The sequence below is a fragment of the Haliotis cracherodii genome, unplaced genomic scaffold, assembly GCF_022045235.1.
Source record: "Haliotis cracherodii isolate W230 unplaced genomic scaffold, xgHalCrac1.p SCAF_3, whole genome shotgun sequence".
Classification (NCBI taxonomy): domain Eukaryota; kingdom Metazoa; phylum Mollusca; class Gastropoda; order Lepetellida; family Haliotidae; genus Haliotis; species Haliotis cracherodii.
The window spans coordinates 18265368-18280633 of NW_027266286.1; the positions used below are offsets into that span (position 1 = coordinate 18265368).

The window sequence follows — 15266 nt, forward strand, 5'->3', positions numbered from 1 at the left end:
CATTTCGTCGATCCCAACTGAGTGGATCGAGGTTCATGATGTCAATCACTGGATTGTCTGTTCCAGACTCGATTATTTACAGACCGCCGTCATATTGGTGGAATATTGCTGAGTTCGGCGTTAAACAACAAACAAACAAGAACATTACTGGTATATGTATATACTGTAATATTACTGGAATCGGGATATTTTGTTACATTTCAGGTATCGGTATATGATTAGTTATGGTGTCTTTAGCTGCCGTATACGGTGTCATATAAGGTTAGTAGAAAAATATGACACCGTATACGGCAACTAAAGACACCATAACGAATTTATTATGCCGAAAAGTTTACACTATTTGGTATTTTTGTCGTACATGTCATGTCAAAACTTAAAACTCAAAAGGTAACACTTACAACCTGAGACGTTAAGGGTCAAAGGGAGACTACTCTTCAAACCTCAGAGGCCAAACCTTGTTGATAATTTTAACAAGTCTTGAACGTGATCCAAAAAAACACGAACGAACGAACGAACAAATGATATTTAAACACAAAATAAACACGAATAACGAATTTCTGTATAATTACTGGTGCTATCAAGATATACTGTAACATTACTGTTTTGGGATAAACAGTACATTACTGGTTTCGTCATATACTGTGACTTAATGGTTTGGGAATATTGTTGTACACAGTGGTGTTGGAAAATGTATTTAACTGGCGTTATACATACTGTGGTCGTACTGGTGTAAGGATATATTGCCCTTCAATTTGAACAATATGTCATGTATACAACGGCATGTCAGCTTGTCGTAGGAGGACATGCCAGCATGAAACAGGTCGTGTACTCAGGAACATAATCGGGACAAATACTAGATTCGAACTCAAGACCAGTGGTTCTTGGAAGTGGAGGACTTGTTTTCTTGTCACCATGGCTTCTTGATAGGGTTAAACATATAACAAGGAAAGTAATTTGTATCAAAATATATTTATATTCAAATCTGGATACAAAATAACAATATGAATTTATATTTCAAATAAATTTAAAACAAGAATATGAAGACACTTTTAAAACTATCATAAATATATATATATCTCAACAAAAATATTTAGGCCAAATAAATTAATTTATTTGTTCTTTGATAATTCCTTATTCTCCAGTATGTTGTAAGTATCTTCACTGTCCAAATATGGATGACAAATAAATTAATTATTTGTTCTTTGATAATTCCTTATTCTCCAGTATGTTGTAAGTATCTTCACTGTCCAAATATGGATGACAAATAAATTAATTATTTGTTCTTTGATAATTCCTTATTCTCCAGTATGTTGTAAGTATCTTCACTGTCCAAATATGGATGACAAAATTTGGATTGTACAAAATAGGAAACAAAAAGTGAAAAAAATAATAGTAATGCCGTGTTAGCAGGATGCTGTGTCAGCTGTGGCGACATAAAAACACAGGAGGAATTTAAGGAACACCGGTACCCTTCACTTTCCTCTCAAAGAACAACCAACAACCATTGTGGTGTGACTCCAGATCTGATAAATGTACATGTGTGAGAATAGTTTGTCTAAGATATATATATATACTGACTATGAAGCTGTGTATTTTTAAAAACGTTGCATAAGTAACAATATTAACAAAGCTATATGTTAGGAGAGAGTATTATTATGATTACAGAGACATGAGATAACAACATTATATATGGTGGATTCTTTGTCGTAATTAATTTGGTCTTTATCATCTAAAGAAATTAAACATTAATGTCTTTGGGTCACATATTGAACTAAGTTATTGCGTTTAATACTTATGTGCAGTATTGTTCGACAAGTGGAGTTTTTGCACTTTATATTACCGACATCTTTTCTTAGTAATTAACACTACAAATCCTTTTGATGGCAGCACAGAGTGGAAGAGAAATGAAGTCATTTCGACGAGCAACATCAAACTGGGTATTGCAAAGTCCATTTATAAAACAGCACTTCCTCGAATTCAAACCTTTATCGTCATATCAAAATATCGAGAACATAGGTCGACTAAAAAAGAATTTCTGCAATGGAACTTTGGACATCAAGCATAAATGATTTGATTCATATTTAAGGGCTGGATCAATCAATTATTATTGAATATTTGGTGCGGTTTTGATCATGAGAACGTATAATTTATTTTTCGCTCAGAATATGATGAATCTACTGAAACCTGTCATAAATAATATTACATAACTACGCAAAACATTTCACAGTGCAAAGAAGTCAACAAATAACAAAAATAACATTCTTGCACTTACCAGCACGTACTTTCGGCAAGAATAGAAACAACATTGTAGTGAACGTATGGTTACTTGTATATGCGATGCAGTGTTATGTACAACGTGGTCGACTCATGTGCACTAACATGAAGGACAAGGTAGATCAAGGGTACCTTTAGGGACATTGTCAAATTATAAAGTTACATAAAAAGTTGGAATGACTGACAACTGGCATCCTTTCTTCTTTCTTACACTTACAAATTTTGTACTTATGACTTATAAAATACATGCGTATGACTGAAGTGAGTGTCAAAGGAGAAGATTTAAAGAAGAAAGATTTGTATATTGTCAAGTATTAGAACTAGCTTTACCCATGCATTTAGTGTTTAAACTAGTCCCAAACGTTCATTGTTAGAATGGTGAAAATCTAATTCCCATTCGTTTAAACGTATCTGATAAATTTCACAATGCTTTCTTACATTTCTTACATTCTTCATATCTAAAATAAGCCCTTATCACACCTTGTATGTTATTGTTTGCTTCAACTTGATTATTTATCAATTCAGTAAATGGTCAGACTGAATGCTTAATGTAAATCCCGACACCTTGAAGCCATAAATCCTTGGATAGTTTAAAAATATATAGTTATCTAGTTGCTCTTTGATTGTGATATTATGTTTTATCAATTGTGGTTGGAATATATATGTTCTATATGACATTTTTTAAAACCAGGGGTAGTGATATATCACATAGTCAACACATAGAGACAAGCGCAGTAAAATAGTCTAAAAGACTGTGTGAACAAATACGTTGTGTTGTTATAAAAAGTGGAAGAAACAAAGATGTATTAATACTAATAACAATGTTTTAACTATAAGTATGCTATTGTAGCACTAAGCAGAATGCACCTGTGGTACTCAGACGACGTGTATTACATACACCAGTGTATTGTTGAACACTGTGATTGCAGCAACTTTCGTTAGAACTTTAAGTCTCGCAACTATCCTGTACCAAGAGAGATTTCAACTCTCTCCACATGTTTACCGGCTTATGATGTCCCCTACAGCACTGTGGTTGGTTGTCCAGGTTCGACGTTCATGTACAGCTCTTCCGGGTCAGGCTCTGTAACAGTCATGCAAAGATGCTAGCAGCTTATGTACATTCATGCGATGAGTCATAAGATTAGTACCATTCATGGATGAATGGATATTGTTGAATATTTTTTCCCAAACGTGTGGACAAGACTGGGATCCTTCTTCTTAAATATGATGTATGAACGTATATAAGCGTATGAACGACACATTTTACGTTCCTACGTTTTTCACGAGAATGTTTTCAAGGATGGACGTAAACATTGTCGGACTACTCCCCCATTCCTAGGAAATCTCGTGGGAATCCCTAGAATAAATAAATACCCTTCAATGATTTGGACCCTTTAATCATGAACTCAGCATTTCAGCAAGTTCCAACGATCAAACAACTTGGCCCTCTCACTCTACGAAGATCGGTTCTCCAATGAACTCACACAAACTCAATTCTTATATGTGTTAGGTGATAAATTACTGTTTCGGTACGCACTCGAGTGAAACAACACTTCATGTCTGAGTTACATGTGGTCTGCCTCACTGACTTCAGAGACTTATCGTGAAGGTCAGAAAATACTGTAAAAATAAAACATTTTTTCTTTTCTTGTTTCGCGACTGCTCCACTCATGAACATATTAACTTTATTATGTCACTAGATGAGATTAGCATGACATAATGTCATATATGGTCTATCATTTACACTAACCATATGCTTGGTTGGCATAGATATTCTCCTCCGGTTTGAGATCGCTGTTCTGGTAGATGTTGTCTCTCTCCGCTATCTCCTTCTTCTTCCTGATGAGCATTTCCTTGATGGTGTCGTGGATGAAAATGTACTGTTTCTGAAAAAAATATTATAACGTGATATTATCGTTCGTGAATCATGGATGTAACAGTACTGTAACAAATATAATTTCATAAAACGGATAGAACTCAGAATATTACTTCTATTTTAGTGCCTCAAATGGACTAGGGTGTTATTTGTCTGGTACCTCTTTCTTCAACTCTTATATGGTTCACCTTACTTCTTGAACATAATGTTGTCCCCCCCTCTTCTTCAGCTCATCCCTTACCATTTGGTCTTCCAATTTGTATTGTCAAAGGCTCATTCTTGCTTTCAGGAGAAGAGATCAATACGATTGTATAAAATTATGGTATCAAATGTCCATTGTGACGACTATATCTAGTGACGACTATATCTGACAATAACATATTTACGGCTATGTCTCATTACCTCTGTCTGGACCATGTAGGACCTGTTTTCCCTCATCTTCATCACAAAGTCAAACACGTCAAGCTCTTTGTCAAAGTTCTCCTCGTCTATAGCCTGCTTGAAGACGTCCAGAGACACGTACGTCCCAGTCCGCCCGACGCCAGCACTGCACAAAACATATCTCAATATACTGAAGCAAATCAAAAGAAACTCATACTCTGCGGTGCAATTTCCATATGTATAATATATGGGAATACAAATACATAATTATGACAATAATAACTTAATAGGTTAGCCACGAAGCAAAAATTAGCAAACGGGATGTGAAGGTATGGCTATGAACACAGAATTCATGAATACGCAAAACAAAAGCGAAAGCCCTGATTTTGAACCTTTTAAAAACACAGGAGGAAATTTTACCTGCAGTGAACGCAGATTGGACCTTTGTCTGTGGGCTTTTTCTGCATCCGAACATCTCTGACAAAGCTGATGACGTCATCTGGGGTAAGATTAGCTCCGAAGTCCTGCCATCCAGGGAGGAAATAATGGCGGACCTTTCGACTTTCATCACCCTGAGTAGTAGATCGACCGAGTTTAACTATACATTGAATAATAACACGAACACCTTTATTCATGTAGTGACAATGCCTTATCGCGATATGTGATCTTGTTGATATATTCTTGAAATAAATGAGTAGTGGCATTAATATATGTTCATAAACGTACAGTATTAAAACTAATGCTTCTTTGGGTGGATTTCACAAGAACTCGAAATCGCTATATCGGTACACGATATTGTCCGAATATCAACAGTTACTGTATCATCACTTTGAAAACATTTGTATGAGACAATGATCATACAGCATTCGAAAGATGTTACGATTAAGCTTGTCTTATACGCGAAGACAGGCTCCATAGATTCAATATGACTTCATGCCATTATCATGTCATCCAGAATATCTATTTTGGAAATCAGAAAACAAAACCTACCACGGTTATCTGGAAGATTTTCATGATGTATTTGTTAAGCGGGGAATAGTTGATCATCTCCACGACAATTTCTCCATATTGTACCGCCTCCTTCATATTTTCCGGCCAATACCTATCTACCTTTGGCTGATGTTAGAAGAAAATTAAAAATAAGAAATACGAAACATTAATCAGTACGTTATGACTTGCGTAGACTCGTATGATAATGTTATCTGAAGAACTTCTTTGAACGTAATTTCTGGTGACCCCCCCCCCTGGTGAAGGCGGGGGACACCAGAAAATGGGCTTCACTAATTGTACCCATGTCGGGAATCGAACCCGGGTCTTCGGCGTGACGAGCGAACGCTTTAACCACCAGGTTACCCGATCGCCCCTCTGAACACCATTGAAATGTTCAACGTTCATGCATATGTAGCACACAAATTGCAAAAATAAGTGATGGTCATGTCAATATGTACGTACATGCATTATACAGATATTGTAAATATACTAGCCACAGAAAGAAACTGTGCACGGAGAAAATATATTCTGGATTGAAATACAACACAGCAAGAACAAAATGATGCAGACGCTGTAGCAGCTGAATGATCGGACCATAAGAAAATGTCAACGGGACCTGAACAACATCTGTTACGATGACGTCAGAAGATCAAAATGGAGTAGGGGGTCAAACGACAAAGTCACAAAGTCAATAACAGGTATGACCACCCTGTGCGTGAATCACAGCAGTGCATCGGCGACGCATGGAGTCCACCAAATGGGCATGGAAGGCCTGAGGAATGGCCGGCCATATCCTCCTCAAATCCTGTGCCAAGTCACGGACGTTGTCTGGAGGTTGTGGAAGACGACGCAGACGGCGCTCCATTTCATCCCACACATGCTCTATTGGGGAGAGATCTGGAGAATTTGCAGGCCATGGCAGTAACATGACATTGTTATGGTGAAGGAAATCCATTGCGACCCTAGCCGTGTGAGGACGAGCGTTGTCCTGTTGAAATGTCAATCCCGGGCCATGACGTTGCAGGAAAGGAATGACCACAGGCCTCAGAATATGATCTCTGTAGCCAACACCGGTGAGATTGCCCTGAACAACCACCAACGGGGTTCGGTGCCGTGCTGTTATCCCACCCCAAATAATCACAGAGCCACCTCCAAAACGATTCCTCTCCACAAGACAGTTGCGTGCATAACGTTCTCACAAACGCCGGTAGACACGTTGGCGCCCGTCACTGTGGGAAATGTTGAACCTCGATTCATCTGTAAAGACAACATTTCTCCACCATATTCGAGGTTGGCGAACATGATTTCGACACCATCTTAGACGGTTGACTCGATGACGGTGTGTCAGGATGGGACGTATGGCAGGGCGTCGTGGTCGAATCCCGTGCTGACGTAAACGATTCCTGTCAGTGTTGGGATGGATACGGCGCAGTCCAGGAATTGTTTGGGACGTCGTTACTGCCGTTTGGAACCTGTCTCGGAGATGTGTAACTCGAATCCATCTGTCCTGTCTTGGCGTCGTTACTCGGGGACGTACTGAACGTGGGTGGTCGGCAACGTCATTTGTGTTCTGATAACGCCTCACCAATGCCGATATCGTGTTATGATGGCATTGGAAATGTCTTGCCACCTGTTGTTGCCTCATTCCCGCTCGGATCATTCCAATGGCTTCATGACGTTGTGCAGCTGTCAATCTTGGCATGATTTGCTTCTGATATGCTTGTGTCTGCGCCAGAGAATTTTGAATTTTTGAATGACCACAGATCATGCTTTCCAAAGTGACAGCGAATTTTGAGTTGCACATGCTGTGTACAGTTGCACAGGATGCACGTGCAGTAACACATTGCATGAGCGTTTTAATGTCTCCAATAATTGCTGTGTTCAAACCTATATTTCATATATGGACGGTGTGCCCTTATATCTATATTTTCTCCGTGCACAGTTTCTTTATGTGGCTAGTATATTACTTTCCCCCATTCATCGATAGTATCCATATAATGAGAGGGCACTGTATATAGCCCCATCCGCAAATGATATAAAAGGTATCGTGTTATACTTCCGACATTTGTTACTTTATTTGTAATCTTCATGTTTCTTATATTACCTAAACCTCAGTCACACAGATAATGCGACCAAATCATTTGACAATCGCAATGAGGTTTCAGGGATCGCTGAGAGCTTTAACTGAGGTCGCTACATGGTTTCAGAGCGGTCGCAAAACCCATTCGGGCGCAACCAGTCTTTTGAACATGGCTGCGACCGATTTGGTCGCTCGGAGGTTTCTCTGCTCTCCTAGAGGTCCCAAGGTGGTGTTATTTTAATCGCAGATTTCCACTGTGCGGCAATCGGTTTCGTCTACACAAGGGTGTTGACTCTTTTGCAACCTAGTGGCGACCTATCGGTGACTGATCAGTGATGAGGCGCGTCATCGGTGATCGGTTGTCGATCATTTGCAAAGTTGTTTCCAAACGCGCGTCGATCTTTCACCGTTGGGTTTGCAGCATGTCACCGTAAAACATAGACCTGTCTGTGCATTACAGCATCATTTTGTCATAAGTAGTCAGAGAGTTCATGTCATTTATTTCCATTCATCACAATGGTCAGTAAAGGCAGGAACACAAAAGAACCAGAAATTGATACAATAGAGACAACTGCTGTGGTGCAAAGGTCTGCTACAATTGAGCCAGAGCCAACAACACCTCAACAAAAGAAGAGACCGATACCTGATGAGGAACAAGAGCCAGAGAGGCCCGATGTTGACAGGCTCCATTCTGAGGTAGCCCGTGAAATCACCACGACTTTCTCTCCAACTCTGCTTTCAGATTCTCATAGTCTCCTAGCTGTGGCCTTCTTGCGATCCAAGGTCTCAGCCAATACTGCCTTCGCCATGTCCTCATTTTTCTGTACACCATCATGGCAGCAACTGCAGTATTTGATTTCTTCTTTGCAGGGGGATCAACTGCAGCTGTTCTGCTATTAACATCTTGACAACTTGCAAAGAAATGCTTTGATTCAGAAAAGCACCGTTCTTGTATGCATTATGTTTTGATCCGTGATCGAATGACAACTAGTCACCGTCCATTCCCCGTTCAGTTGCAGCGGGTCACCGAAGATTCGCTGACTGGTCAGCGATCGGTCTCAACCAGTTGCATTTCGCCGTATCTGCGGTAAACAGTTGCCGATCAATCACTGACATATTTCAAAACCTATCGCTGATTGATCGGCGATCATACCCTGGTTCCAAATATGGACAGAAGTAGTTGCACCGGTCTCAGCGATCGCCAGTCGGTCGCAAAGGAAATCAATCACCAAGAGGTTGCATCGCAGTCGCATTGTCTGTGTGACTGTAGCTTTAAACAACTCTTTTTGGTACGCCCCATTTATACTATCTATGACTATTAAGCCTAGGTGTACGCATAAATAACCTGTCCGTCCATTTGGTTTACATATGAAACCATACCTTGCCCTTCTCCAGCAGGTCTGACAGCATGATGATGATGTTGACGTCCTGCTCCCATATCATCCTCCAGAAGTCCGCCACTGTCCCGGTCATAGGGCCCTGGGTGGCGATGAACTCGCGTGGAGAGTTGTAACCCTGAAGTATGCAAGTACAATATATCATGAATGAAACGTTATCCTGATCAGTCAGAGGTTTAAAATCACAACATTTTATTTGAAGGACCTGATTCGGCACCCGAATCTTTCCGGATGCTAATGTAAATATGAAAATATTATGAAAATATTATTTTCATCATGGTGGGTAGGCAGTATCAAATGACAAGAGTATAATTTAGTAACTGTAACTTACAAAATGGCCGAGTTGTGATTGGGAGAACATTTTAGACAGAAGACTCTATGCAAAATCCACTAATAGTTTATGGAGTTTATTGAGTGAGGGAAGCAATTGCTTCACACACCGGTATGTAATTAGCGTTGATATAGTCTGTCTCGTCGTCGTCATCGTCCCCTGTAGATCGCAGTTTTACTCGACTGTGATCAACTGAAAAACAATATGAACAATTCGACGGTGTTTTCATCACATAACATTCTATTATGTTCACACTGATACAAGTACATGCTTCATTCATGTTTGCACAATTTGACTTCGCCAAATTAAAATCAAACAGGATATGAAAAGTTGCGAAAAGTGTTGAGTATTGTGATGTATTATCAATGATCAGAATGTTAAAAAATTAACATTAAAGCAAATTAAATGTGACCTTGACCAACCATTAATCATAAACACTCAAATAGTAAATACTGAAATAGTGAGACAGTCATATTCAACCTATATCATAGTGTTTTCTGAATCGAACCTTGGCCATGAAAAGCTGTAGCCGAGAGTATGAACAACGATTCACAAAGTGGGGTACAAAGAAACACAATCATCCAGTCCTTATTTGTCGTCTCTTACGACAAGCGTGGGGTAGCTAGGTTCTAGTCCCCCATAATACCGGCTAAAGCTTGCATGGTACTAACAAAATCCGGAAGGGAATTTACATTGTAGCCATACTCACATGGTAAAATATTCACATATCTGTTTCTCAGTTTGTTGCCGCCGGTTTCAGACGCAGTACACGTGTGCTTAGGACTCAGCGCTCCTATGTCCTGAAAGGAGCCAAAGACGTGTCTCATTAAAACCAATATCGCAACATACGTATACCAGTAATCACTGAGGAATCCAATGCGGCTCTGTTTACATTCTCTTTACATTCGGAAGTCCGTATTCACTTACGTGAGGATGCAATAATTTTGTTATGTAAATGGCAGTCAAATAGTCAAATCAATCAGTGAAAATCAGTGACCGTAATGTGACATAAGACTGATGTACAAGTACAGGAATAATAGTGTTAAATTAAATTCATTTTTAATCCATTTTGCATAAATTTTATTTACACGTGTAAACTCACCTCAAATTCTTCCGAATATAGTAGGTTGGAATCCTTGTGCATTTCTTCAACGCGCGTTTCGAAATCCTTCATTCTTATTGGCCTGTCAAGAAACAACATGCAAACTGAAATGCTTTAAACAGTTATAAAATGTTTACGACAATAAATTGATGATAGATTATGCATATTTGAAACATTACTTGCAAAAAACATGACAATGGGTCATCCGCCAAGTATTCCGCTGTTGCCAACAGTGAGTGAGTGAGTTGGGTTTAACGACGCTTTTTACAGTATTCCAGTCATATAGTGTCGTGTCAGCTTAATGTGGGAGGAAAGCCATCAGACGGTCGAAAAGGTCTCAGACGTTTACCACTTTGGTGAAACCCACGAGCACGGGTATGGTGCTGACAAACCTAGAAACATAATCGGGGCGAACCGGGATTCTGTTGTCAGCGCCCCCTGATGCCAGTTCTTTTAACGTAAAGAATACTAATGTTAACCTTCTGAAATATAAACCCCAGACCCGCTCATACCGTTTCCTCAGGATAAGATCGCCGACAGCTTCGATTTCGGATGGATCAGCTTGTTTCATTTTGGCGTTTCTGAAAACAAACATTTTCTTTCTGTGAAAAGAGCGGAGCAACAGAAGCAAAAAAGGAAACACATTTCATAATGCATATCCATTCACGCACCTATCGAATTATAAATATATGTCTTCGGATATGTCCCAGTACTTTGCACGTTTGACATTAGCATGGATACCCGGTGTCATCACAATTTCATATTGATTCATAGACACATACTCATGACGTAATCGGATTCGCACAACGTTATTTGCGTTTTTCAGAGATTTCTTGATGATTATGGAAGGGTTTTTGTCGTGCTTATTTGAAGAAACCGAATCATTTATGTCGCTGTGTATTTATTCTCAAACATACCTTCGTCGACGGATAATCACGATGACAATCACAACAACGATGACGACAACTGCGGCAACTACTGCTCCGATGACAGCACCCAGTAAAATCGAAGCTGAAAGTTCATGAACAGTTATTGATAGGTCATTTGAACTGAACTATTTAAGTCAGATTAATTACTGTGAATTAAATATTTTGTGAATTCGAATTTATCAAACTCAAGATATAATTTCTGAGACATACCTTTTGTGTTTACTTCAATTGACTGACTTGTTGTGCATCCTTGTTTTGTGCATGTAAAAGCGTAGACACTGAAAATAATGCCCAATGACAGTTGTTTTAGTAAAGATGTATTATATAGCTATACATACATACATACATACATACAAACCATACTCTCTCTCACGCACGCACGCGCGCGCGCACGCACACACACACACACACACACACACACACACACACACACACACACACACACACACACACACACACACACACACACACACACACACACACACACACACGGTCGATATTGCCAATAACTTACATAAACGTTTCTCCTGCAGGGAGTTTCCCATTACAGAATACGTATTTTGGGTTTCCGCTGCAATCTTTTTCGCCAACGGTAAAGGCTAAAGTTGATTCTTCTGTAAAAATTATATGTAATCATTAGCGTCGTGTATCTGTGGCGAAACTTTTTGTTGTTTGTTCATGTTTAAATATCACAGTCGGCGATAGTCAATCTCTGACAGGGCGGTCTGAAGACAATCGAATTTGAACCAGACAAACCTGAGTCACTGAGCCTGACCACCAATAAAACTGCATTTCCAGATAAAATATTCGCTTTGAACTAGGACCACTAGGCTACTTAGACAAGGTCTGCAGTTGAACAGACATGGGTGGGCCTTTTTTGAAGGAGCAATTTGATAATCGCATAATTGAAGAAGGCGGGCTTATTTGGAAGCAAGATTTTCAAATTGAACACAACTTATAATCATTCCATAAAGAATACATAAAAACATGTTTTCACATTGCTACTAAAAGACTACCAAACTATAAAATGACCTTTCAAAATAAGAGTGTTGATAAAATATGTTACTTTTCAGTACAAGCTTCGTCATGTTTCTTCTCTTTCTTACTGAGTTGGTTACACAAATTCGTTTACTTCTACATGTTGTTGATTTTAAGACATGAATAATGAATAGTCACACCATAACAGCCCTCTCAAAACCAGACATACTCCTAGAGAAACCTGACCCGTGAAGATTCCGGGGTAGAATAGGTCTTCAGCAACCGATTCTTGCCGCAAAAGGTGACTATGCTTGTCGTAAAAGGCGACTAACGGGATCGGGTGTTCAGGCTCGCTGACTTGGTTGATGCATGTCATCGATCCCAATTGTGTGGATCGATGTTCATGATATTAATCACTGGATTGTCTGGTCCAGACTCGATTATTTACAGACCGCCACCATATAGCTGGAGTGCGGCGTTAAACAACAAACCAACCTAGAGAAACCTAGAGAAAGAAAGTTCAAGTGTGTGTTATGTATTGTGAAACACTACGTGAGGTTTCCGGGACAGAAATGATACAATAATACAACGGCACTCTTCTTCAAATTTGCTCCTTTTGAGACCATGTTCGAAGGACAGTCACTGGTCTACGTTTGCGGACAGGGTCATCTGGGACATGATATGCGGAAGGAAAGTGATATGATTGAATACTAATTTTAAATTCATTGCTAAGACTGACGATGTTAAATTGAGCTAAATCATCATAACCAAGTGTCAATTGTTAAATAACCAATCACGAATACTCACCATTATTTCCATCAAGCCAATCCTCCTTTGTTGCCCTGTACGGCCTGTTGAAACTGTCTGCACTGGCCACATTCCAGTTGTCCATTTTGTCATAGTCCTCTGCTTTTTTAGCTGCGCGACGTTTTCCTGTATAATTAGTATAATGCAAGTATTCAAATATCAATGACATAAACATCATACAAATCGGTTAGGAAAATGTCGAGTCTTAGTATCCACATTAACAATTTTTATAAAATTTCAAATAGCAAGTGACATATTAATACTATAACTATAATCTGTATTACATTGCATAAACAGTGGAATTATGGCCACGTCAACACGTGAATGAGATACTTAATATTCCATTCATGGCTTATTCAAGCGATATCAAAACACGAAATATATCATTTATAATACAACCAGGAAACAATTTAAAATAGTCTTCTCATATCACATTTACTGATCTAATTTGGAAAATGAAATTTGAATGTATTTTTCCTCGTCCATAGTACACTCACTGCTTTGTCCACAGCTGCCTCCTTTCTTACACACAATCAATCCGTTATTGATTACTTGACCATTTGTTCGGTCATAGAGGCACTTCGGACAGATGGTCAGTGACGCCGTTTCCTCTGCTTCTATCGTTCCTCCCTTCACAGATTCGCGAACTTCCGACTGTTTTGGGGCTAAAAACATCGCCAGTAAAAGCTAATATGATGACAAAGGAACCGTTTGTGTATGTGATGCCGTCGATGATCAGTACGTACAATAATTAGTTTCTTTGTGTACTATTCACACTTTGACTTCATGCCATGTCTTACCAGAAGGAGTTGACATTACATGCAAAAACGCGAAGTCGCATCCCCATCTTTTCCTGAAAGCCACCAGACCTTGCACCAGAAACATACATCATGGATAATTTTGACCACATTAGGTGACAGCTGACCTCACCAATACAATGTATGTATTCATCTTTGATCCATAATGTTTTCTAAATAAAAACAACAAAAACATTTCCACGATGGTACAAAATATAATGCACTCTGTATACCTCAAACTACTGTAAACAGAATTTATAAACACTCCCGGTTTAATGTCATCACTTCCGGTTTGGAAAAAGCACATGATGAACTTTGACACAGAAATTTTTATACTTCTAGCTTAACTTAATAGCAAAATTATAAGCACACCCTCTTTAACAACATCACTCCTGGTTTGGTAGGAAATATGAATTTTTCCCGTACTGTAGTTGTTCCATCCGCTAGAATTATCGGCAGAAATAATTTTGAACTGCAAGATGACAATGCCGGACCACAACATGTCAAGGACGTCACCGACCAAGCACAGACCCAGCACCTGCCAACATGGCCCAGTGTTGGGTAGCTCTTCCGGCGGAATGGTGGGCAAAACCAAATGCATCCATGGGCAAGATAATCAACGGCATACCCTTCAGGGTGTCTTGCATGTATTGCCTAACAGACACACCAGATATAGACTTTCAAAATTATTTTTTCAGATATTTACCTTCATTACACTATCATTTCATCAGCTACCTCAGTTTGTAGTGTCATATCAGTGTTGTTGTAACTAAACATTCAATAAATCAATTGGAGAGCAATGCTTACCTCCTCCTTGTATATATTCACTATGATTGACAACAGCGCCAGCATAGCCTTTGTTGAAGAGGTGGACCTATTGACAGGAAATATTTAGAATAAATGTGTCTGGGTAACATTTCTCGAAACTGAAAGTTGAAATATTTGTCATGCATCTAATTATAAAAGCTACAGGCGATTGTGGAGGATTTGTACAAAAGCACCCGAGCTGTGTATTGTCACGCATGATAAAATGTCATCCATCCTTCGGAAAGCTTATTTTCGAGTTGGTAAATTATGATGGAACTTCAACACTTCAAGCTTATTGTGGTCACAAAGTCCATGCTTTGAGGACAGTTGGTACCACACAATCTAATTCAAAGCGATAAAACAGTTTTCATAATCATAAGACATCTTTGCTAAAAGCATGAGAACCTTACATTTTGCAACCTCCCTTACAACAGAAAAATCTACTGCCGAGCAGGAAACCTTGTAAAACTTTACTCTTCGTACAACAATTAACGTTTACACAAAGCCATGCATGTAC

The 15266-nt window shown here is 39.1% G+C and overlaps 1 protein-coding gene across 1 annotated transcript in view; it reads right to left on the reverse strand.

The window, feature by feature from the left end:
* Positions 1-1038: 1038 nt before the first annotated feature.
* LOC139475265 (receptor-type tyrosine-protein phosphatase H-like) overlaps positions 1039-15266 on the reverse strand; it is an 89110-nt gene continuing 74882 nt past the window's right edge. Inside the window, exons 21-36 of the mRNA XM_071258499.1 lie at positions 14750-14816; positions 13643-13810; positions 13146-13271; positions 11875-11974; positions 11571-11638; positions 11349-11442; positions 10944-11012; positions 10432-10513; positions 10039-10129; positions 9439-9521; positions 8982-9116; positions 5522-5647; positions 4952-5103; positions 4553-4697; positions 4025-4160; positions 1039-3355 (exon numbers count right to left, since the gene is read on the reverse strand). Of these exons, the coding sequence (XP_071114600.1) occupies positions 3294-3355; positions 4025-4160; positions 4553-4697; positions 4952-5103; positions 5522-5647; positions 8982-9116; positions 9439-9521; positions 10039-10129; positions 10432-10513; positions 10944-11012; positions 11349-11442; positions 11571-11638; positions 11875-11974; positions 13146-13271; positions 13643-13810; positions 14750-14816 (1704 nt within the window). The 3' untranslated portion in view covers positions 1039-3293. The remainder of the gene's footprint in view (positions 3356-4024; positions 4161-4552; positions 4698-4951; positions 5104-5521; positions 5648-8981; positions 9117-9438; positions 9522-10038; positions 10130-10431; positions 10514-10943; positions 11013-11348; positions 11443-11570; positions 11639-11874; positions 11975-13145; positions 13272-13642; positions 13811-14749; positions 14817-15266) is intronic.